General features: G+C 48.8%; 1 protein-coding gene across 1 annotated transcript; it reads left to right on the top strand.

Annotated features, from left to right (window-relative positions):
* Window positions 1-2,106: 2,106 nt before the first annotated feature.
* Window positions 2,107-17,576, top strand: LOC144731028 (small G protein signaling modulator 2-like). The gene is made up of 7 exons (XM_078612004.1): window positions 2,107-6,060; window positions 7,633-7,757; window positions 7,968-8,050; window positions 8,380-8,489; window positions 9,184-9,280; window positions 9,981-10,148; window positions 10,851-17,576. The coding sequence occupies exons 1-7, from the start codon at window positions 5,944-5,946 to the stop codon at window positions 10,937-10,939; spliced, it is 789 nt and encodes a 262-aa protein (XP_078468130.1). The 5' UTR covers window positions 2,107-5,943; the 3' UTR covers window positions 10,940-17,576.
* Window positions 17,577-26,182: the final 8,606 nt, after the last annotated feature.

The raw sequence follows: 26,182 nt of genomic DNA on the forward strand, positions 1-26,182 counted from the left end.
TGGTGTCAGCCTGGCCCACCAGCGATTGCGAAAGTTGAGTTATTCGCTTGAAATTTCGATTTAAAGCTTTCGTGACTGCAGGGAATCATCTTATTGGTTCTTTCGGTAAAGTCACGTAGAAGGGAAATAATAAAATAATAAAAATACAAATAAACGAAACAATTATTTTATTATGTTTTATTTTTATTATTTTATTATTTCCCTTCTACGTGACTTTACCGAAAGAACCAAGAAGATTATTCGCTTCACTCGGGTGTTTCGGCAAATCAATATTCTGATTTGTAGTTCGTTGGGCAAATTCCAGCTCTTGAAATTTCAAATGTAGTTTTGACTTTGTCATGATGACTGTCTTAATAGCTGGCCATGTGATGAAATTCAGCAATCCCTCGTGTGGCTAGGAGCACGTTGAAGGGGTCTCACAGGTAGCTCCGTGAGGTCACCTTTGAAAGGTCCCTGTTTAAACACCGGTTGATGCAGAGCCTTTGTGCAAAAGTTTCGAACGGACAATCCATTGAGTAGGTACGCAAACATCTGTCAAAACTTGACCCCTCCCCCCCTCCCTGTACGCACGCGGACTTTTTACGCCCCCCCCCCCACATGCGTACGTACGCCTGACCCCCCCCCCCCTCCCCGAATCCTATAGAACGGCCGATATTTAATCCACGCAGAAACGATCAAGGATGAATAATAGTAACGTGTTTAAGCAAACAGATCGTCCACCGCCGGACTATGTAGACAAATTATTGTCGAGGCTTCACCCCCCCCCACCCCCGTTTCCTATGCGTACATTGTCATAGACCTCCCATACGCAAGCGTACGCGTTTGGGTTAACCCCCCTCCCCCCTCCATGCGTACGTACTAAATGGATGGCCCCGTATGGAGATTATATAGTGGGACAACTTGAACACGTGTCTATAGCAGCTTGTTTACTGAGGGAAGTTTGAAGCTCAGCATGGAGGAATTGGTTTCCACACATGCATCACGACACTAACCACTTTCAGCTCAAGCATCTGTTAACAATGACAATACTCGGGACTAAGTTTCAAGATTACAACGTTTAAAAACCTGGGTTTAAAAAAATGGCCTACGTATAATTTCTGATAGTACAAAGCTAGAGTCAGCATCTGCAAAAGTCTAATCCTCAAGTAGATTTTCCCATCGATTATTCCCCTGACAATATTTCAGAAATCATTTCAAGATAAACATTTATTCTACCTAAAAGTCCACGAAGTTAAATACATTCTTGCATAAATTGAATTGTCTCATCAGCAGCCTCTCAAGAGTCATCATCATCTGTCCCTTATGTCAGCTCAAGAGCAACGATTGGGCCGAACGAAACCCACCTTCATTCTCCTCCTAGAGCCAGCGTTTTTTTTTACCTACGTGACTTTACCGAAAAAACTCAAGAGTATAGAGCCAGCGTCATTGTCCTCATTCAGTCTGAATCATTTTTCGTCTCGAACCTTTTACCGCTGCATCTCTCCACCCGGTGTTGTCTTCCTCTCCCGAAGCGTTAGTGCTGCTAACAAAAACAACAGAGAGAAGTTACTGGTTTTTCTTTCGTGTGGTGACCCTAATTCTGAGAGCCCCCCTTTGTTTCAACACCGGCGACCGTCTTGCGTTCACGTGTTGTTGGCGGCGGGGACCGTTTAGCGTGTAACGGTGTGGAACGAAGCGCTGACGATAGCGCAGCTCCGCCAGACCTAAACGGACCTCCGCCGACACGCGAATCGCGCTCTCTCCTGCACGAAGCCCTCTCAGCAGAGTGGGAGCAATGGAGGGGGAGGAATGAGACCAAAAGGCATGCTCTGTGTGCGTGTCGCCCGTGTTTGTAGTCGAGCGTGCACCCGTGCCTGCCTACTGGCTGCAGTGTGAGCACCCAGGTAATGCAGCGTGGCCTGCCGTGCCCTGTCACCGCATGCGACGTCTCGTCCTCTTCTGCCATGGGCCTCCCCTGGTTCCTTTCAAACACCCCCCCCCCCCCCGCCTGCCCGCCCCGCTCCCCCACGGTTCCTGCTCGTGCGCAAGAGCGCCGCGTCTCAGCAGCTCGACGGCTCCAGGTTGCGGGTGGCAGCCGTTGCCCCCGTCCTAGGGAACCGGTCACCGCTCGGCGTGCCGGACGCTTATCGGCGTTCGGGCTTGCGAGCGAATGTCGTGGCGCGGCGTTCGCAGCGTGGCCAGATCGACGATGCAATTGGCTTCCATAGTTCGAGTGTAGGAAACGGGGAAACTTGCGAGTTTGTGTTTGTTCACCCCCCACGAAACGTTAATTAATTCGGTATATTGACGCCGTTCTCGATCCGCAAAGCTATCACAAAGGCGCCTCTGCTTTACAGACGAGGAGCTTTTCGCAGGAGTTTCACAGCAGGGGGGAGAGGGGGGGGGCGATGTTGCATTGTGGCTCTACTCAGGATAATTTTGCAAGTAATACAAAAAATTGCACGTAGCATATTAAAACAAGGTTATCACCTTGCAGCGAACTAGACTCTCGAAGAATGATGAGGGGCGGCCAAGGTTGTGTATTATTATACTCATTGGTTCTTTCGGTAAAGTCTGGTATGTAGAAATAAAATGCATTTAAATAAATCACAAATAAAATTAAATTACAATACATCACTGTTTGTGATGTATTTACGTTTTATTTTATTTCTACATACGTGACTTTACCGAAAGAACCAATGAGTATAGTAATTCCTGCAGTCACGAAAGCTTCAATTCTAGATTGTGTATTATTCACATCAACAGGCAGATCAACAGGTGACAACTCAACCATCTGCTGGGTCTCATCGCCTCAATTCTAAAGCTCAAAACTACAACCCTAGTTGATGACAGACGGCGCCTGCTGTCAAGCGGTCAGATTTCCAGCGGGTGTAACTTTCACAGCGGCGCTTCGCTGAGCAACAATCGTGCACTTTGAAAGGAACAGGCCCTGGTGTTCCCTCTCGTGATGTGCTGTGCTCGTACCACCCATCCGTGCTGCCCAGTCTGACAAACACCACGAACAAGAGGCCACAGCGATGTACACCACCTGCTGACAATTCACTGTGTAACAATACAAACTAAATTTGTCCCTGGGTACTAAGTGTTATTTCCTAATTGCTTATGCCTCAAAAGTACAGAAAATGGCTATTATCCCCCACAAACGTTGCTTTTGTGACCAGGACAGTGATATTTTGAATTTTTTATATTTTCAATGAGAAAACGTGGTGTGCATTTGTGTCATTGCTTCACATAAAGTCCTGGTCATAAACGCAAAGTTTACGGGGCATAATAGCCATTTTCTAATACTTTTAAGGCATAAACAATACAAAAATAACACTTACTCCCCAGGGACAAAAATCGTGTTACATGGTGCAATCTGTATGTGCGCGGGCACTTGTTTTTTCCTCTTAACGCCTTGATCGACAACCCTCTCGGCGCTTCCGTGTTGTCACGCTAACGGCATCGTGTTTTGAGGCGTCGCTTGTCCGGTCCCGTCTTTTCTTCGTCTGCGCACCCGAGTGACCGTGGCGATGTGCCAAAAGATGGCCGTCGGACACGTGGCCGTCGTCGCGAAGGACTCAACGTGATTGTCTCGCCACGCGCAGTGCCACGATGGGTGCACTCGCATGTTGCCAGACCTCCCCCCATTTTTGCTCAAAAGTGAACCATAAAATCTTTGTTGACATCGTTCATAAGATAAGGCCGAGCCATACCGGTGTCATAGCCCGCATTGCAAATTGGACCAATATATAAAACATCTTACTCCTATAATATTTTTAATTAAAATACAATATCCACTGTTTTGTATAGAAACATAGTTAATTATCTGCCATGCACGGAGAGGGAACGACTCTCGCTGCATCACGCGTGATTCTATTAAAAAATAAACAACGTTGAATTAATTCGATCCGTAATGTTTATTTTTTTAATTTGGAATCGTAGATGCGATGTGGTGCTCGTGAGTTGCCTGTGGCATGGACACACACAGGCATCGCTAAAGCGAGAAAGGCAGCAGCCAAAAACCACAGGCAGATTTCGTTTGAACTTGGCTTATAATGGTGGGCCATTACTTTCTCAACGCCGATACCACAATGTGTCGAACGCATGGAATTGCTGCAGGTTAATTAGCTTGCTGATAATTTCGTGAGTTAATTGCTGTGAAACAATTACCCGGGGATTAATTGATGTGGGGAAACCACTTTGAGTTAAGTGCCCTTCGAGGAGTCTCAGTAAGCCATTACGATTCCAGATTGGAGGGTGGACTCATTTATTTGATTAATGCCAGTTGGATGTTCAGTTGTTAGCTCTTGTCCCAGAGTTAGTGTCCATGGGTTGAAATCCTACCGCTCCACGAGAACGTTTGCAGGAACACGTCAAGGAATACGACCCAACGGCAGAGTTCATTGGTCTTCGGGGACTCGGAGCAAATGCAGACTTGTTCTCTCTGTATCCCACAGTGAAGTTGTAAAAAAATTCCACCTCATCACCAGGTGCCCCTTGCAAAAGAGATAATGAGTGTCTCAGTGAGCTTTCCCCTGGATAAATTGACGGGACCATTGTTATTCAAATTAGTTAGTATTACCCGTGCTATTGTTCAAATGCTGAATGTTAATAGAGCATTATCATTGGCAGTCCACCTAGCTCCATGTTGACAGCCACTTTTTAAAAAAAATATTTTTCTTGAACCAAATTTAAGAGGTTACGTAACAATCAACCAATTGCATGTGGCTGTGGAGGCCAATGCTGCCTATGTCCGGGTACCGGATAGACGGTTAACCTTCATCAACAACAGATAAGACCCCCCGCTGAGACCAGACGTCTCGTTTTCAATAACCACACTATACAGCAAACCAGTTTCAATATGAAGCAAAAAAAAACAAACAAAAGGCAAACGTTGAATACTTGTGACCCCACACCACTCACCGTTATTTTTGCCCAGTGGAAACAAGAGTTGTCATGTCTATGGAATATTATATCAGCACAGTGACGAATGATACGTGTACTTGATTCAGGGCAGAGATTGCAGCAATAATAGTATCAGAGGCAGGATAGGACACGCATATTGCCTCCTGTACATTAGCTCGTGACAGAATTGCGGTGTCTCATTTCGGACCTCTCTATCGCCAGGATTAATTGCTTTGCTCTCAGTCGGCGGTTAACAGTGAGAGAAAAAAATGTTTTGCCCAAATGACAAAGTACAAATTGTATAAAATAAAAGGGTGGAATAATCTGTAAAAACACGACAAAACACGAGTGCCATGAGTTGGTAAATGTTGGCTGGGAATAATTAGGTTTGACGCGTAGGCTTTCGCAACCAATATTATTCATAATAAAGGTGTTTGGGTTGGACGGCGTAAATATAAATGTGTCGTAACCCTCCACCACCCAACACAGCCAGTAAGGTTTGTCACGTGAACAACGCGCCAATTAATTACTACTTCAGCCCACCGGTGTGTTGGAGAGTAAATCGACAACATTTTACAAATTGAGTTCCATGACATTTCGCTGGTAATTAAATCCAGCATCATCAGGCGATTTGCCAGAATAGTGACGCCATCCACCTGCTTCCGGTCTTAATAGAGCAAGACGACGCCATCACTGTGAATCCGTCAGGTGTAGAGATCAGAGAGGGAGAGGAGGGGATTTTATTGTCTGTCTCGGGTGGTGGAGGGTTACGACACATTTATACTTCCGTGATCTCACCAAAAAAACCTTTATTATGGGAATAATTGACTCTGCCCGACGTCTGGGCAGGTGTTTGAGTCGGTAGACGAAGTGGAGACCCACGCAGGCCCCGAGGCGTCCACAGCGCTGCAGAAGTGCCTGCCGGACCTGCAGCTCCCTTACGCACCCGGCGAGGACTCCCAGCCCGGTCTGGAGACGCAAGACTCGACCGATACGCATGGCACGGGCAGCCACGCGGAGGTGGAGGGCAGCCCGTGGGAGCCCGAGGAGCAAGGCATGCTGGGGGGCGCGGACGAAGCCGGTTGCCACGGCGATGGCGAGGCAGTGCCGAGCCCTGCCTTGGGGTCGCCGCCGTCTCAGCCAGAGCCCTACAGCGCGGTTGGAGATTACACGGTTCGTCCGGCCTCCACTCTCTCACTGTGTCGCGTGCGTTTGTCCAGGAAGGCCTCGCCGGGACATCTTTTCCACCGTACAACCAGAACGTGCTGAGCCAGCCCAGCACGGCTCAGTAGGGGCCAGGTAGTTTTTCCACTGCAGAACCCGAGCCGTGCCACTGATGGTCACGTGCAATGAGATGGGTCGAGATGCATGCAGTGTGCTACTTTGTGATGCAACTTGTGATGAAAATTATTAACACCACCCCCCGTACCCCCCCCCCCGCCCGTCCCCTACTTGGCCTGGATTCAGATACATTTTGTGAGGCCAGAGTTTCACGATTTAATTCCGACTCTGCTCTGCATATAGTTGAAATTCACCCATGCTGCGAGGGTTTCCCCCGACCCCACGCTGGCGCGGCTCGCATGTGCTAGTGGAAAAAAAAAAGTGGGGGACACATTTCTGGCTGTATGTGCATCCAAGCAAGCGTTTTAATTAAAAACATATTCATGAAATGTTATTATTTCTAAGGATTCATGTGGCGAAATAAAAGTGTAGACAGCAAAGGTTGACTGCGTGGCTCACAGGTCAGAGGTCAGAACACTGAGCCAGTACTGCTGGTGTCCTGGGTTCAAACCCAGGCTGCCACCTGTTATAAAATCAGGTTCTTCAGTAGATTGACTTATGAGCCAATAATAACTGCAGAAAAACCCCATCCCATAATGTTTGGCTTTGTACTTAATTTGGCTTAATACCAGCTCTGAGAATTACAAATAATGTCGCTTTCATCGACACGAGACAAAAAGATGTTACATCAGAGTGTGTGTGTGGGAAAGTATGACACCAACTGTGCAAAGGATTGAAAGAAACGGCCATTGAAGGATTTTTCCTGGTGAAGTCCCGCAAAAAATATCTGCTGCAGCCATTCTCTGGTGTACGAGGCACACTGAATCCGTGAGACGTCCGTACTGATTTCTCAGCTTGGCCAATGATGCCAAAGTATAATTGGAATGGGTTGTGGGGAAAGACACAAACTCACTCTTTGTGTTTTAAGTAAATGGAGGGTTGGGAAGGCAGGTGGTGATGACAGCGTTGTAAACGTGGTACCAGAGAGGCAATGACTCACAACCAGAGAGGAGATGGGTGAAGCTGATTGCGAGCAAGGTCAGTCCCCCCCTCCGTTGTATCGTAATTGTTCCATCGGCATCACGGCACGAGGCGAGAGCCGCGCCGATTCCCAACGCTTCGCAGGGCCGCGCATCGCCCCTTGCGCCCAAAGACAGCCCACAGAAGCAGACATTGCAGAACTGCTATTGCGGAAATATTCGGCGACGTTTTATTTTATCCGCATACCAGGGGGCGCATTTTCCACGCAGAAAAACTACTGAATTAGTTGCGTCGTAGTGATGCGGATATTTTCAAAATTCTCAAACCAGGAATTTAACCCGTGTGAGAGAAAAGACCAAATTAATGTGACGAGTAGTTTGGTGAACAATCATTGGTAATCGGGCTGAGACCGTGAACTCGCTGCGCATGAGAATCCAGCTTTCATCTGACCCCTGACTTCGTCGGTCACGTGTGCTTCCGCAGCAAGAAGAGCTGGACATGTACGCGATGAACTTCCATCGCATCGACAAGGACGTTCACCGGTGTGACCGCAACTTCTGGTTCTTCACTGCCGGGAACCTGGAGCGGCTCCGCAGGATAATGTGCAGGTTTGACTCCATATCCCGGTCCAGTCGTTCCAAGCTGACATTATTGTTTTTTTTTATTATTGTTATTGTAGTGCCATCCCAGAAACACAGCTACCAGGTGTGTATCACGTAAGGACTGGGCAGGCCGTTAATGGCGGCTGCCGCTGTTGTTGTTGCCGTTGTTGTTGTCCGCCCACGTGGTGCTCGTTGTGACGCGTGTGCTCGTGGCAGCTACGTGTGGGAGCACCTGGACGTGGGCTACGTGCAGGGCATGTGTGACCTCCTCGCGCCGCTCCTCGTCATCCTGGACGATGGTACGAGCAGCTGTCGCCGCTAACACTCCTCACCCGCACCTCAATCGCTCCTCATCCACACCTAACCTGTACCTCATCCACTCTGCATCCACTCTGCATCCACACCTCATCCACTCATCGTCATATTCTTATCCTTATCCAAACCTCATCCATTCCCCCAATGTCTCATGGAGCGTGGAGACCCGGTCTCTATGCCTCGGTGCTGCTGCTGCTGGGCCACTAGAGCTCGCTTCTCCGTTGTCGTGGAAACGGTCCACGAGTTCTGCTCGGTGGCATCGTGACGGCCGACCCCCCAACCCCCCCCCCCCCCCACCCCCGTGTCCCCGCAGAGGTGCTGGCCTACAGCTGTTTCAGCCAGCTCATGAAGAGGATGATCCAGAACTTCCCCCAGGGCGGAGCCATGGACAACCACTTTGCCAACATGCGCTCGCTCATCCAGGTGCGGCGCCCGTAACAGCCGGCAAGGACCCTCGGGACGGGGGCTCTTGCCACGCACATAAGAGCACACACACACGCACACACCCTTACGTGCATGCACACACGCGCAAACGTGAACGAACACATGTATGTACGTTGAACTTGTGGGACGGTCAAGACAACCTCCATGGCTGACACGGCACGAGGAGAACTTCATCCACAGTGGGGTGACAAGAGGGCAATCGATTGTTATCATTATATACCCATATCTATACAGGCATGATGGAGTCAACGACTGACCAGGATTTGAACTCGCATCCTTGTGATTGTGAGTTAAGCACTCTGTTCACAGAGTCACTGGAATGAATAAAGCCATGTATGTTCCCAGCTGCACCTTGACATTGGTGAATGCTGAAATAATTGGTGGTCCCCAGAAGTCGTTTAATAATTATAATCAGGAAGGGGGCCAATTGCTTTAGATGTTGAGGCTAACTGCACAGTCGAATCTTTGAATTCACATTTGAAGCGGTATTTTTTCGGTGTTCGCTCACCCTCGAGCTGGCTTGATTGCACAACGTTTTGTTTTCATTCATTGTCCGAGTTTATAATTTGCACATTGCCCTGAATGCCCTGCGTGAAAAGAGCGCTCGCATGCAAAGCAAAACTGCGTCGTTGCTTCGCAGTTTTATTGAGCTGTCTTTTGTGGTCCCGGACAGATTTTGGATTCGGAGATATTCGAGCTGATGCATCGCAACGGAGACTACACTCACTTCTTCTTTTGCTACCGCTGGTTCCTGCTGGACTTCAAGCGAGGTGCTGCCCCCCCCCCCCCCCCCCACCATTGTGTGCCCTTTCTACTAACCCGATCCCTCTCAAACACTGGCTGTTGTAAATTAGTAAATTTCCACACGATGAGCCACTTTGTTGAGCTATCGTTAGCAATAGCCAGGTAGCTTCTGAAAAAAAACCTCTACATAGCTCAGTGGGCTTAGCTGGTAAAATAAAAAAAATGTTTAATCGTTTAGTTTTTAGTTGAATGTCCGACTCGCCAGAGACATCCATATCAACAGATCTGTGAAAGCGATTGGATATGTAAAGAAAAAAATTTGGAGAAAAACAAACAGGTTATTGGACACCATACAACAAAATACAGCACAATCTACTAGAATGAAGCGCGTATAAAAGCGTTTTACTCACCGCTGCTGGGAGCAGCTCACGAGCTGCACGTTTAAGTCCCTGAAGAAGCTCCCAGCACGTGGAGCGAAGCGTCGGACACGGCGCCGAACAACTCGCGTTGCGACCAGAACACACATCGGGGAGCGGTGCGGCACAACCGCGAACATCCAGCGGTAGCAGCAGCAGCAGCAGCGTGGGGGCGGCAACGCGACCCGCGTGTGGATGATCCGTCATCACCGTCCGCCGGTGCTCCCGTCGCCTCGTCCGTGCTCTGGCGCGCTTCCACCCCTCCCGTCTGTCTCCCGCCCCCCCCCCCCCCGCCTCTCACGACCCCCAGAGCTGGTGTACGACGACGTCTTCGCCGTGTGGGAAGCCATCTGGGCGGCCCGGCGCGTCTCCTCCGAGCACTTCGTCCTCTTCCTGGCGCTGGCGTTGGTGGCACGCTACCGGGACATCATCCTCGAGAACAACATGGACTTCACGGACATCATCCGCTTTTTCAACGGTTCGACTCGCAGACGGAGACACGCGTACGGACGGACACGTACGGACGGACACGCATACGGATAGACCAGGGGTCGGCAACCAAAATAACAAGAAGAGCCATTTCTTTCCAATTCGGTACAAAATTCAGTATTTCAAGAGCCGCAATGCATCTATGTATACGTACATATCGTCAAGAAGCAGCCCGTAAAGAGCCGCATGCGGCTCCGGAGCCGTAGGTTGCCGACCCCTGGGATAGACGGACGGACACACGTACGGATGGACACACGTACGGACAGATAACGCGGGCGGACGGATACACATACGGACACACGTACGGATGGACAACATGTACGGATGGACATATGTACGGACGAACACGTGCTCAGGCGGACACACGTACGGATATGTGGTGGGACCAAGTGTAGGCACTCCCACTGCCTTCCAAGACGTCTGAAAGAGTCCGACAAAATACCCTGTGAGCAGGACTGTCTCTTGAGAGAGAATGTTATGCACTTTTAAAGCTAAACTGAAAACGAATTTCTTGACAGCTGCTTTTCGTGTTTAGTTCGTTGTCCTTCCCCCACACCTCCGATTAGTATGGCATGGCTACGTACGGTGCGAAAGAAGTTCAACGTGCATACGTGCATGCGAGAAAGGTGCTCGCTGCGGTGTGAGCAAGCAATCGGTAAGATTCCCCCGTGGGTCTTGGCCCCCCCCGCAGAGATGGCGGAACGGCACGACGCCCGGCAGCTGCTGGCAGGGGCGCGCGAGTTGGTGCACCGTGTGCAGGCGCTCATCGAGAACAAGTGAAGCACGACCCGTACCCAGCAGCAGCACCAGCAGCAGCACCAGCAGCAGCAGCAGTAGCAGCAGCCGCCCCCACTCGCCACCCGCTGCCACCACCACCGTCGAGCAGCCACCACGTGGGTGCTGCTGCTACTGCTGCTGCCCCAGGGCGTCCGGGGGGTCAAACGCCAAACCGCGGACAAAAACTTTGCCATCGGATACTGCAGGCCTCTCCCCAGTGGCCTCACACAAACACGAGGCACCTCAACCACCGGTGGTGTGCAGGTCGGGTGCATTGCTTTTGGATGTTTTGCTCGAATCTGTATAATCATATAATGAGGATATGATCATACAGCGCAGCGTTACCGCTACCGTTTACATCTCGTGGGTTAATCCGCGAATTACCACTCTCAAGAACATTCCAAAGTTTGTTTTTTTTTGCTCAGTAACCCCCTGCCCCCTCCCCCCTTTTTACCCCACTGCCTTCAAAACATTCCTTATACACACGACACAAATCTACACGTCCGTGCGTGTGTCGTTATTTTGGTTTGATAGTTTTTGTATATTATTATTTACGCCCCCTCAAGCCCCAGCCTTGGCCCACACTCTTGTGCGCCCCCCCCCCCCCCGACACCCTTAGCAATGCCAACGAGGCCCCGATAGTGGCAATGCAACAAGGTGCCAAGGGGTCTTTGCCAGCAGGGCCCAGAGCTCAGACGGGACCAGAATGCACTGTGTGCTCCAATTTTCCCGCTGGAGGCTACTACAAACGAGACCTTTCAACGCCCAGGCCCGAGACCTCTTTACAGGAGGGTCACACTCTGGGCCAAGTTTCTTAACGTGGGCCGGTGGTAGCGGCGCTCCTCCAGTATGCCCGCCGGGGCCGTCGCGACGGGGAGCGGACCTCGCCTTGCCCACGGCTGGCCCGCGCCTGGCCACTCGCCGGCACCACCGTGGTTGACGTGCCGGCATTTCTGGGTTTTCACTGCAGCTCAGGTTGGGGGGGGGGGGCAGCACCAATTAAAGAGCTTGAGCCGCGCATGCCGTGCTGTGGCCGCTCACACGCTCGCTCGCTCGCTCGCTCGCTCCAGGGATGTGGCTCAGGTCACGCTGAGCACCGACGCTCACGCACCTCCGATTAGCACGGTTGGCTGCGTACGGTGCGAAAGACGCCCAACACGCACACGTACATACTCTACACGGACACTCGGCCTATGCCCGGCGCATCCTATGTCCCCCCCCCCCAATCTACCCATCCGAGCCTAATGCCCACTCACGCACGACCGCAGAGACCACGCGATTGCTTAACGTGAACACACAAAGCTCACTACGGCCAAGTACCGCTCACCGAACTCGCCGCGTGTGCGACGACCTCGCGGGACCAGCGAACTCCCGCGGCCTGCCGGCCGTCTCCCGGAGACTCCGCTCTACGATGCTGGTTTGCACGACTCACTCGGTGCCGGTGTCTCTCTGCTGTGCGTCGCGACGGTCGCGTCTCACGGACGTGGACGGTGTGTTGGGCCGAGAGAGAGACGCCGGCTTCGCAGGTGCGGGGGTCGGTTCTCCTGGGTTTGGAGGCACGAGAGGGCGGCTCCCTTTTGCGGGGCCCTTTGTAACTCAATCCTCAGCCCCGGCCACTCCTCTCCGTTAATTTGACACGCGCTTGAGTTCGAGGGCTCAAATCTCTTCGAACTCGTCGTTCCCCGTTTGCTGTTTACGCTCCGCTCCCCGACCTGTCCACGACTGCAATCTCCAAATGGCGTCTGCCAATCAATGGGAGAGAGACCCTCTTCCCTTCAAACTCACAAAGCTCCCCTGCTGCTGCCCGGGATTAGCTGAGCCTCCTTCGAACCGCTGCCTTCTTCTTCTTGTTCGTCCATCAAAGTTGATGATGACCATGGCACGTTTGTCATTTTGTTGGGTTTTGATGAGTGCACAGATGGCTGAGCAGGCCAATCCGAGCCCGGAGTTCTCTGTGGCACACTGGACAGGTCAGGGAGGGTGTAGAGCTCAGAGGTGCAGCCACACGTCCTTCCTTGGTAGATGTGCGCTGCTGCCTCTTCAAGATGGCACAGGAGCTTCTCCTACTCTCACAGAGGACTGCACCGTCCTGTACTTTTCTTCTCCAGGCAGGTCGGTCCTGTGCTAGGGATTCCCAGCTTTTCAGGTCGAATCCAAAGCTCTTCAAGGAAGCTTTAAGGGTGTCCTTGTAGCGCTTTTTGGGGCCACCCATCCTCAAGGTGGCCCGGCCCTATGCGATCCCGCCACCACGAAGGGCAAACCAAGGGCAGTGACCATGTGTCACACCACGTGGTCTTGTAATTTGTACAACCACCAGCTTCCTATGGAGGTGGCCTTGTGCCAAGCTCACCATATCGCTGGGTCGGGTGGCCTCCCCCCCCCCCCCACTGCCCTTCAAACGTTGCCAATGTTTGTTCACCCAGAGGAAGCCCTTGGCCAAGGCCGCCTGCTAGGATGCCCAGGGAGGAAAGCCTAGGCTGGTAAGGAAGTCTGATGCCAGGGCTATGCTAAGGGTAAGCCACCCCTTCCCCCCGCGATGCGAGCAGTGTGCAGTGGGCTGCTGCTTGGTAGGTCAGCGTCACGCGCATGTCACGAGGCTTGTCCTAACCTAAGCCTCGTGCCGCGATCTTCGGCCTGGACTTCATGGTCTAGTGCAACAGGTCTCGGGCTTTGGCATGGTGGTCTAGCGTAGGAAGCCTCAGCTTTGCCCTTCTCTTCGAAGAGGCCTCGACCTCGTGTTTGGCTTAGTGTAATCTGCCTCAGCCTTGTCCTCAGCCTATTGTGAAAGGTTTTGACCTTTTTTCTTGGCCTTGATTTAAAAAAGATACACAGCTCTGTCCTCCAGTACCCAGGCCTTGAGCATAGACGTAAGTGCGTACGATGGGATCTCAGTTCCATTTCAGAGAGCACGCGATGCCCACAATTACAGAATATGAAGGACCGGTCCACACAAAGAGGATCTGTTCGGGACGTGAGAGCGCGTGCCTATTTGTGGAGTCAAACGCCGCAATCTTAAGCAAAGCGAAGCACATCAACATTCCACTCGTATTATTATTGTTCGCTTTCGGGCTGATGATGGTATTTAAAAAAATATATATTAGAATATATACCATAGTTGTTTATTGGAAGTTTAAAAAAGAAAAGTGATCTTTATAATGCGCACTGTGAAACTACAAATTCCATGCGTTTTGAGCGATGGCCCACACACTGCAGTTTTGTTGCGAGGGGGGCGTGACTTTCTCGCGAGGTTCCACGTGGCCTCCGTGACCTGCGTGACCTTTGTCAGAGAGCGACGCGGGGAGGGACACACTGAATCCCTGACTCGGGCTTCATGGCCGGCCAAATGTCGACAAGAGTCTTTGAAAAGGACTATGCCGCGAATGTGCAACCGAAGTGGATTAAAGCAAGGGTGTGCGTGTGGAAAGAAAATTGGGCATTTCATCTGAAGAGGTTAGGTTAAGTGAAGAACATGATTGGATACGGTATAGTACGTACTTGGGATAAACGGTACTCTGGGTTTATCAAGTTTAAATGATTCATGTAGATTCAAAGGTTATTTTTGTTATTTGAATGGCTGATGCTAAGAATTCTAGTGTTGAACCGTCTATGGAGTTTGTCATAGATATGTGTGACATTGAAGGTCACACAATTTGTCAGGCTTGTCGCTAACGATGCCCGTTACGATCCAGTCGGTGCGAAACACAGGAGTCACGCTCATTTACTTTTCAGCAGTTTCACTATTCAACACGTGCAACACGTGCATCTATGATTACGATTGACCGACTCCTTAGGTGATTTAATTACGAATAATAATACAAATCCGCGAGTTTGTGTTTTGTGTAATTAGACATTGCCAAGGTGAACCGGTCAACAATTTGGGAATTCGTATCTGAGAGTCCCGGATTCCTGCGCGAGTCTTGCGTGGATGACAAGGTAACATTGCCTTCGCCTATTCATACTCCTCACCTAATGAGGAAATGTGCAGTTCGCATCTTCCTCATGCCCATCGTGATCGTGGTTTTATGGTGGCCACTGAATAGTTCCAAGCCGCTCGTTCCTATCCGTTTCGTGTGCCAAAGCCTGGAGATTTTCGCACGAATGCCTTGACTGCATTTTTGCCGTAAACAGGCACCCCCCCCCCCCCCCCCCGGGACCTTGAATGCCTCTCCGTCCCAGCGTGGCTATCGATTCCAGAAGCCTAAAACCCCGAAAGCAGAATGCTGTGGCTTTGTTGTGCATGCTGGTGGTGGTGGTGTGAAATGTGTGCCCACTGCAGGGACATGCATGGCATTGTGCCAGTGTCTAAATGACTTTGTGATGCTGTGCGTGTGCGTGTTTTGTGGCTCGCAAGCAGCACACGAGTTGCATTAATGGGGCTTTTGTATAACCCAGAATTGGGGGGGTCATGAAATTGTATCATCCTTAACGGTGCCTGTTCTCTGTATTTATTTTGAAACTCGTTTGAGGAGGAAGGCATTTTGTCGACCCGCCTTCTTTCGAGTGCGCAGTGTGACCAAAGGAAGGGCCTCGAAGATTGTGGCTTCAGGATTTCCAAATGACTCGTCTGTGGAGCAGTCGATGGCCGCCGAAACCGATCATTTCACTGAGAACTCAAACTGGAATTTCTAAACCAATTTCTCATGCGATATTTGATTTTAAAAAATGTCCCTTTACAATAGTTTACAGACATTACAAAGAATTCACAAATTTGCTCACCATGGTAAACAATTCACAGAAAGCATCTACTGGTGATGATGATCAAAATGATGATGATGGTTATGATGAAACTGAGGACATGCAGAATTCTGTACTCAATTTTTTTTTATTGATCCTGACTTGTGTAAGCCACACGCTTTTCCAAAATTGTAAAAACAAAAATGCATGTAACAATTCAATCGCCCAATTCCCTTGCAATTGTACGTGACGTGAATCCGAAAGGAGTATAGGCTGAGGTGACTGCTGTGCCTCTGGGCAACCAATCCGCAACGTATACTTCTGAGAACCTGGGTTCAAAACTTACGCAAGCGATTGCAATATAGAAGCGGGATCTCAAAAGTAATTGCGTTTGTTCAATAATCTGCACAACAGACTGCATCTTTTTTAAAGGAGCCAACCATCAGACACTCCTGCACGACTGAGGAATGTGAAATGCACCCTGAACCACATCAGGCAAAGCGCCGTGATGTCACCCCGATATTGTTTACCAGACACACGGCTCTGCTTGTTTTCTGGGAGTAAAACGATGTTGCCCCAGTTGCCAATGGCACAGATCGGAACACTTATTTGACACCGTTGAAAAAAAAAAATCTGACTTTTAATTTGGACAACTACCCCACGATTAAACTGGGACTCTTGAGTCGAGTTAGTTGAAGGCTGTAAGAGGTCGAATACCAATGCCCACACGTAAAAAACCCATTTCGTAGAACAATTGTTGCGTGTGTGTGTTAACTTGATTCATTCGAACTCGGAGAATGAAAAACAGTGAGTGTTACGACGACGAGACGAACACGGTTTGAAGGATGCATACAGCGGTGCCTCCGCACGCGTTTCTGAGGCCAATTGAAGGCCCTCTCGATACACTTTTGGCGTCGTCTTTCAGGGCCCTGCTCTGGGACACTGGTACACTGCTCACTGTGAGAGGTCTGTACGCGCAAATATCTTTGACATCATGACGTGGCGTGGTTATTTAAACAAAATGGGTCTACAGTGGTGAGAAAATGGCAAAGCTGTGTCAGTTCGCTGTTTACGTGAGCACGTTTTCACGAATGGCCGCGCTGCTCCCAGATTGGTTATTCGCGAATCGGTTGAACTTTGACCTGGCACAAGACAGTCGGTGGCGTGGTGTAAGAGGGCGCCAGGTGACGCCGATTGGCAGGGGATGAGGATGACGACGGCGGTCCACGATGGACTTTCCGACCCTTTCCGAGCGCTTGCCGAGGCAATTCTTGGGGCGGGAGCATTTGAACCTCATGGCTGTACCCCCGGCTCACGCACAATGTCCGCGATGCATTCTAGATTTAAAGCTTTCGTGACTGCAAGGATTCACATTCTTGGGTTTTTTCGGTAAAGTCACGTAGGTAAAAAATTATAATTAATAAAAGTAAAATAAATAAATAACATTTCATAATAACAATCACGACGTTTCGGAGGCAACACATGATTCCGTCTTCAGGTGGAACCGTCACAGCACGCTTTTTGTATCAAGTAAATGAGAAATTCCAAGAGATCCTGCAGTCGTTTTTCGTCTGTTGATGGTCGGCGACGCGGCAATAGACTCATCTCGACGAGCTGTACACGATGCACCGCTATCGCGGAGTGGCACCGCCGATTTCGGATTGATTGGTACCCCAGTCGTGGAGTCAAGTAACAACCCTGGGAAAAAATAGTGTCCCATAAATAAAATATTTAATTGCCTCGGCCAATTTGTATTAGTTGGTACTCCGGGGTACCGCCATAAGGATCATTTGTCGGGTGCAGACGACTACTGGAGGCCTGTGCATGATTCACCTCCCCGGTTAAATCAAAGATGTATCACACATGGTGGGGGACACTCTTCAAGAATCGGTCTTATTTAATCTCATTCTGACCGTCCCGTTTGTATTTTTCATTTCTTATTCTGTCTCCTGTTTCCCCCCCCCCCCCCCCCAAAAAAAAACTCAATGATGTTAACTCTATAGCGTTTTATAAAATGTGCAAATCTCCTGAACAGTCGATTCTCGCACCCGTATCGTCAATGTGCCTAATGACCTGCAGTGTTCATGGGCTGCGCAATTACTGTCAGTCCTTGTCTTATTATTGGGTGCCATATTCTTGCTAGTCCCAGTTATTTACTTTCATCGCAACAAATAAAAAAACACAATTGGTTCTCAAATAAAAACTAAACTAAACTTTTTATTTTATTTTACCCGATTAAAGCCCACTGAGCTATATATAACTCTTTTTCAAAAGCGACCTGGCCACAAATTTTAGCTCAACGAAATGGCTCATCGTGTGGAAATGTATCGCAGCCAAATCCCCTAAGCGCGTGACGTTGATTCTAAATGTGGAGGGAAAAACCGGAGGACCCGGAGGAAAAATCCACGCGATCGCGGGGAGAACACACATACTCCAAATATACAACAGGCGTCGTCAGGGTCGAGATCGAACCCACAACCTCCTGTTTACCAGGCGAGGTAGTTAACATCTCCTAGCCACCGTGGCGCCCCACGCGTTTAACAATTAGCGACGAGAACTTACGGAAAGCTTGTCAGGCCACAGCTGCTGAGACTCAGGGTCTCGTTCGAATGTCTGCCAAACCTTCCCTGCTCAGTTTAACACGTAGGCTTTCGCGACCAATATAACTCATAATCAACGTTTTTGGGTTAGATCGCGTTACTTATAAATGTGTCGTAACCCTCCACCACCCGACACGGCCAATCAGCAAAAAAAGTTTCACGTTGGCAAAAGACAAAATAGTTCACTGCACCCGATAAGTTAAATGATGACGTCACCCTGCTGCTGCTCTATTTAAGACCGGGAGACAGAGCAGAGCCTCACCATTCTGGCGAATTGCCCGATGATGCTGGATGCAATTACCAGCGAAACGTCGTACCCAAAAATTGTAAATGTTGTGGTTTCACGCTTCAACACACCGGTGGGCTAAAGCAGTGAACTATTTGTCTTTTGTCAACGTGACACTTTTTTTGCTGATTGGCCGTGTCGGGTGGTGGAGGGTTATGACACTTCCCTGCTCACTTGTCAATTTGAAGCGGGCGTTACACAATATCCCTCGAGTTGAGCGGTCGACATTAAAGTCGGTGGACTTTACTCTGCCGCGGTCGTGTACGGCGGCTCGACTTACAACGGCCGTGTTTTGCATCGGTACCCTTTGTTGTGTTGAGAAAAATATATATATTTAAATAACATAGCTATTTAACTTTACCCCCGATATTTAAAAAAAAACTGATGGTGTCATGTCAAATAGCCTGTTCGTTTTGCACACGCGTGCTCATGTACGTGACCCAAGGTGATACAGTACTGTAACACACAGCAGTATGGACCATGGCTATCGGTGTATATAGCAACAACAAAATAACAACATCCTCTAGACTTGCACTTTAACGTCACGATTATGTTTACTGTAGTCGTGTGTTGATGGTTGGTTTGACAAAACATATAAATGTAGGACAAAGGTGCAATGTTTACTTGTTGGGGACCCACAACTTCTAAAGTTGAGCTGTAGGGGTACAACGGAGGAGGAGGTGGTGCCACTCAATGCCCCGCGGGACTCCTCCTCTTGGCGAACGTGGCACACCCCTTCGAATGACCGCACGTGTTACCCAGGGCATTCATATTCTTAGGTTTTTTTCGGTAAAGTCACGTAGGTAAAAAATTTCAATTTCAATTAATAAAAGTAAAATTAAATAAAAATAAAATTAAAATCACGACGTTTCGGAGGCAACACATGCTTCCGTCTTCAGGTGGAACCGTCACAGCACGCTTGCTGTAATCAAGTAAATGACGGTTCCACCTGAAGACGGAAGCTTGTGTTGCCTCCGAAACGTCGTGATTTTTATTTTATTTTACTTTTATTAATTTTAATTTTTTACCTACGTGACTTTACCGAGAAAAACCTAAGAATATGAATCCTTGCAGTCACGAAAGCTTCAAATCTAGAACCCAGGACATTGTCCGTGAACACGGCTGGCTGGCTTGGCTTGGGAGGAGGATGGCGGTGGCGGGCGCGGCGCATTTGTTTGCCCTCGTGGTTGAATCCGTGAGTTACCTTCACCCGCTTGCCTCTGTGGACCCGAGCTATTGCCTCAGCAAGTGAGGGCGATGAAGTTTGCAGCGTGGATCCGCACCCACCACCCCCCCCACGCCCCACCGCTTTCAACCCGTTGTTGGTCGGTGTGGTGTCAAAGGTCAAAAAAAAGAGTACGTTGTGCTCAGACGAGCAATGCGGCAGCGGCACCTTTTGCTTTCTGTTGGTGGCCCCATTAGCCCAGCTGTGGAAATTCCACATTTCCAAGCCGTGAGCCAGTGCCACTGTAGGATAAACCCACTGTTGGCTTTCCACAAAGTGGTACTTTATGCACCCAGAGAGAGGTCGTAGGCCTCGGACAACCCATTCTGCTATCTCGAATTGGGAGCACGAGCCACAGCGCAGCCAGTGGCCAGCTCAATGTCAGCAACGTGGAGTGCAGACACTTATCTGCAGAAGCTCAACCTTGGGGATTTGAAAAAGATCCCGGACTAACATCTCAAGGGAATAAAATGATGGTAACACTCTGACAAGAATGCCCATCAACCGGAATAAAAAAATATTTTTCCAGTATAAAAAAAAAGTACAATATCCTGCAGGCCCAAGAAAACACAACACCACGCAGGCCCGTGTATTACAAATGTAAGTGCACAGACTGATCCTGTCACCAGCTGTAACACTCCGGAAGTCACCTTCAAACAATTTATAATTCAAACAATTTTACACCCGTGTAGTTGTATTATTATTACTACTACAGATCATCAGCGCACGACGGTCTTACTACCGCAGTTGCCATAATCATTCCAGCATAGAGACATTTAAACACGCCAAAGTCGCTCACATCAAATCCCATCAAACGTGCGCAACACGTTTCCGTACGCTCGTAGCGTATAAACTTATCAAACTGGCCATGTAAAGGATAGTGACTGAATGAGGGCTGCTGTGCACATGTATTTTCTTGACGCCTGCAAGGTATTGTGTGCCCTTCACGTCAACATGTTTTTGTTTGTATTTTAAAGTGGAAGGTCATTTCTCAATGCCCATGGCCGGGGCCAGTTTATTCCTCGCGGTGACCAAGTACCGACTTCCTGTTCCAAGTCTGGCTTTCACAGGTGAAAACGAAATTAAAAAAAAAAATACGGTTGCCAATAAGCCTGCTTGCTATCTCGACTGCACGGTTTTTTTCCATTTGCAATCGAGGATAGTTTTACGTGCAAGGGAGCCTTTGTTTAAAGAAATACAAGTTCGATAGACTTTCCACACGTGCGGTAATAATATAATTTGTCTTATGAAGCTTAGAGAAACAATGATGAGGATAAGATAATTCGACCCTAAAATCAAATGAAGACTTTCCCAATGCGAGATTGTGCACGGGAAAAGCCACCGTGTGTGTCATGGATGTCCAGACGCCACCTCGTGTGTCATGGATGTCCAGATACCACCACCCCCTCGACGGTGTTTAGATGTGGCTTAGAGACACCCACCAAAAAATTGCATTCCCGGTCAAATTTCTTTTTACACGCCTTATAATAAGGAGTGTGTTTGGTTACTCCATAATAGAGGGGTTTTTTTGAGTTAGATCGCATAAATATATAAACGTGTCGTTAAAACCCGCCACCACCCAACACAGCCAACTAGTAAGGGTTGTCGCGTAAACAAATCTAGCTGTTGCCTGATGAAGCTGGTTGTAATTACTGGCGAAACGTCGTACTAAGATTGTAAATGTTGTGGCTTTGCTCTCCAACACACCGGTCAGTGCTGTACGAGTGACGAATTGGCCACGTGTTGTTTACGTGACAACTCTGTTCGGTGGAGGAGGTGGTGGTGTATGGGAGGGGTTCTTTATTGGGAGAAGCTTTGATTTGCCGTCGTCACAGACCCTGCACAAAGACAACCATCCCCCGTATAACCTGCGTCAGACTGCTGGGGCAAGTGCTGTTAGCGAGCTGCACCTATGAAGGCCGGAACGGCACACGAGGGGGTGGGTGGCCAGCAACCACGCCCGACCGCCTTTGTCTCCCCCAGTGGCGATGTTTGCACACCCGCAGCAGGTAACTCGTTTGAGGCCGAGTCGACCTAGGGGATGAGGGACCCAGGACCCGGTTCAGATAATCGTCACTGGCGTTGGCCGCGAGCGGGAATCGAACTCGGTTCGCCCCGGGGTTCTTGGCGCAGAGTGAGCGCTAACCGCTGCACTACCGCTCCCCCCATACACGCGCACGCACGCGAAGTCTTTGCACGCCCGACAGAAAAAGAAGAGAAACCGCGCTGACTTTGTTTGCCCTCGAGGGCTGCGCGACTCGCCTCGTTCCTCGTGCTGTCTCTCTGCCTGCCCGTTTGTTCACGTCCTCTTGGGTTTATTTTTTTTTGGGGGGTGGGGGGGTGGGGGGAGTGGGGTGGTGGGTGGTTGTGTCGGAGAAAATTAAAACAAGGAGCTTGCCGTCGTCTGAATGTACCACCGTGGATTGTGAACGTATGTTGTAAGTGACTCAATAAAAAAAAAAGCGCGGTTACCAAACAAACAAAAAACAAAGAGCTGCCGGGAAAAGTTGTTTCATTTTTTGTTTTGTTAAAGGGGGCCTATAGTTTTGTCTTTGCGTGGTGAATACACGCCCCCACAATATTAACCAGGGTGGCCACTCGCCCCGAACCCAGGAACCCCCACTGCAACAAAACGGAGAATGCGCTCGTCGATCAGCCACGTCACCACCCGTGCACGAACATTGGCTAAGCTGTTTGGTAAGGTTATAAGAACAAACTTATCTCCACCAAAGTTTTGTTTTTATTCCACCCCCCAAAAAAAACACACATAACCGTGAAGTGTCCTCAGACGGATGCTGTATCCCGGAGGCAAAAACAACCCCGTTGGATCCATTAAAAACGAACTACTTCAGCCATTTAAAACTCCCACATGAGACTCTCTGGGCTATCGGAGATTACCACCGAGCGTTGAAATATTCACAGGGTGCCCTCCCCCATTAAAATATGGCACATTTGTGCAACAGGCCTCCCCCCACCCCATCAATTATTGACCACAACCAGGGCCAGATTTAGATTGTGTAGGCCCCGGGCTACAGGCACTATGAGCCCCCCCCCTCCCCCCAGTAATATTTCCAAAAGGAAAACAAAATTTAAGAAAAATACAATACATTTTTAAAAGGCCAACAACAAATAAAATTCTGCATTCAAAAAATGAAATCACTTTTCACTTCATCTCTGGAGGCCCTCTAGCTGGTGGGGCCCCCACTGGGCGGCAAACCCCTAAAGCCCCGTGCCTGAATCCGGCCCTGACCACAGCTCTGAACAACCCCCAACCCGCCCCACTCCCGAGACCCTCCCACGCGATTCGACACTTTGGGTGTCCACACAGGAGGTGGCGGGCGGGGACGCGGTTTGGAATGGACGTGGGATGATGCCCCCCCCCCCACACACACCCAGTGGTGTGGTCAGGGCTGTTCGTCGAAGAACGGGGGATAAAAAACCGTTGCCCACCGACCGAATGGGCTCCCTTCTAAGGTCACGTGGGACGTAGTCGGAGCGTGGTTAGCGACTGGTGTACAAGCAGGGCTTGGTGCGGAGGGTGGGGCTGGGTGGGGGGTAGGGGTGGTGTGGCTGGGTGGGAAGGGGCTGGTCACCCGTGGTGCCCTTATAAAACTCAACGTTTAACCTACTCACGCCGGCTTGTGCCCGCCCTTACAGTCGGACATATTTGCGTAATACACTACGCCGTCGTTGACCCTGGCCATTGACCGAGCAACCCAACGTTCCTACCAGCTCCCTCCGCAGGAATGTGTTAGTGTACTCCCGAGTTGATTTGTGAACAATGCTTGTTCGCTGCAGTCTGCAGTATCAAAGGTTTACATGTAGGCAAAGGAGGTGCTGCTTATTCTTGCTGTACGTTCTACAGAACCGGTTTTAATATACTGTGGACACTTTAGTCCGTAAATGTTGACAGCTGTTGAGCACGGGTGTATTTAAGACAAAAAAGGCTCAGCAAAAACAAGACACCCTTCCAATTTCCCTTATCAAAATACCAACCCTTGAGCCACCGCAGTTGAAGTAAAATACTCAATAAACCAATTATTTTAAAAAATATCTTGACAGAAATATCCGCCCGTTGTTTCCCGCATTTTGCAAGGCCTTCACTTCAATTGTTTTTCAAGCAGCTCAAGTCAATGACCTTGGCATTTTCTTGATGTAATGGACTTTAAAGTGACCTGTGGAGTTCCAACTGTAGGCGAGCCGGCTGCTTTTGAGTCTATTGTATTCCCTTTGCGAGGTGAGATTATGCAATATGCCAGGCTCGAGTTTATATTTTTTTGCACTGGATGATATTCAACATTGCCAAACCCTCTACACCAGTTGTACCTCATTTGCCAGTAAAAAAATGTGATAATTGGTTTTTTACCCTTTTATCTGGCAACAAAACTGGCACCTTTTTTACGAGGAGTCATGTTTGCATAGACCACTACACCTGCAGTCAAAATGCAAACAAAAAACATAACTCTGATAATGTATGCACTGTCCTTGAAGTTGATTGGTCCACACCCGAGACAGCTTTCCTTAGAGCCTAGTCTCACATGGGTTGGACCAGATGACGCCAAAAGGCGCACAACTCAAAGACACCATCAGAGTATGAGAGCTCGGGGTAAGCCTTTACACTATGGGAACCTGCAGGTATTGCGGTCTATGTAAACATGACTCCTTGTAAAAAGGTGTCAGTTTTGTTGCCAGATAGAAGGGTAAAAAACCAATTATCATTGCCAAACCCTGTTTCCTCAAAATGAACGATGTCCTCTCGTATTTCTTTGTGTTTGAATGGTATCATGGAAAGGGCACATCATAGGGCACATCACCACACAGGATCGTTAGGTACGTGGGCAACTTTGCAAAAACAATTCTAGCTCGAGGCAGATTTTTAAAACAGGTTTTTAATGGACATTTTACTTATGTACAAATTTGCAAGAAATGTTAAGATAGAACAAAACTTGTCAGCCTTTGCATAAACATATGCTGAAAAATTACACTTTCAGGAGCATTCACTATTTCGATTAACCATTGTTCTGCTAATGTCCGAACCCAGCAATGCGGTTCGTTGTACAACTTTGTGGAAGATTTACTTGATACAGCTGTCGGGCTGTGACGGTTCCACCTGAAGACGGAAGCTTGTGTTGCCTCCGAAACGTCGTGATTTTTTTTTACTTTTATTAATTTTAATTTTTTACCTACGTGACTTTACCGAAAAAACCTAAGAATATGAATAATTTGTGGAAGATCACTTATACCTGGCGTGTATCATCATTCCGTCTTGGCGGTGCCGTTGGGACAATTTTACGGTGCATTCAAAGATGACTAAAGCGGCCCTAAGTTCAAATGTGAACACATCAATAATTTAATCACGTGCCTTAATTTGCATACACGACAATATCTCAGAAGTTGAGTATGCAAAAACATAAGTGACACTCAAATTAGAGTAGTATTCAATCTTGTGCAACGATCGTCGGCAACTGAACATGCACAGAAGCAAATCAACATCACTTGCTCCTGTTCAGAATCCCACAATTACTCCCCACCATTGTGACAATGCCTTACTTAAAAAAATGGTGTTACTACGTTTACACTCATGTTCACACTCAAGTTAAAGACAATTAAATTTGCATTGGTAAAAAAAATGTCAAAAGCAATGAATACACAAACGGTGGCATAATAATCATCCCAACATCATCCACACCTCGAGGGGTAATTTAACCTTTTCCCCTTCCACGACGTACACATAACATCGTTACGTTTTTCTTCCAATGACGTCACAATGACGTCACAATGACGTACGCGTACATCATCATGACGTACGCGTACATCATCATGACGTACGCGTACATCATCATGACGTACGCGTACATCATCATGACGTACGCGTACATCATCATGACGTACGCGTACATCATCATGACGTACGCGTACATCATCATGACGTACGCGTACATCATCATGACGTACGCGTACATCATAATGACGTACGCACAAGTAAAGTTTTTCTTCCAACGATGTAACAATGCCGTACTTGTACATCATGACGTACATCTCGTAAGTTTTTTCTTTCGATTCCATTGGATGTACGTCATCGGAACCCAATCGGAAGCAAAACAACACGTGGATGCATCGTCACACATCAGGTCGAACAACACGAGGCACAACCCAAAGATGTATCGGATCTAAAACACAAAACATTTTGTACGCACCCTAAAAATCTATTTCAACGTCCAGAAATTTGGCAACTCATTTAACTGTACTGACCTAAACAGAGCATTTCTTGTTGTATTCTTCTAAATTTTACATTTTGGTATCCTCGTGAATTCCTCAAGTTAGTGTGCCCACATTCAAGTGAGTATGGGGGAGGCAGTGCTCAATCTCCATTGCCAGCCCTGAGGATGTAAACATTCCACATTCCCACGGCGGGAGACAGTCAAAGGACAACCACCACACACCCCAAACCAAGGTTATGG

This window comes from Lampetra planeri, chromosome 37 (assembly GCF_965212315.1).
Source record: "Lampetra planeri chromosome 37, kcLamPlan1.2.h2, whole genome shotgun sequence".
In the NCBI taxonomy this organism is placed as follows: domain Eukaryota; kingdom Metazoa; phylum Chordata; class Hyperoartia; order Petromyzontiformes; family Petromyzontidae; genus Lampetra; species Lampetra planeri.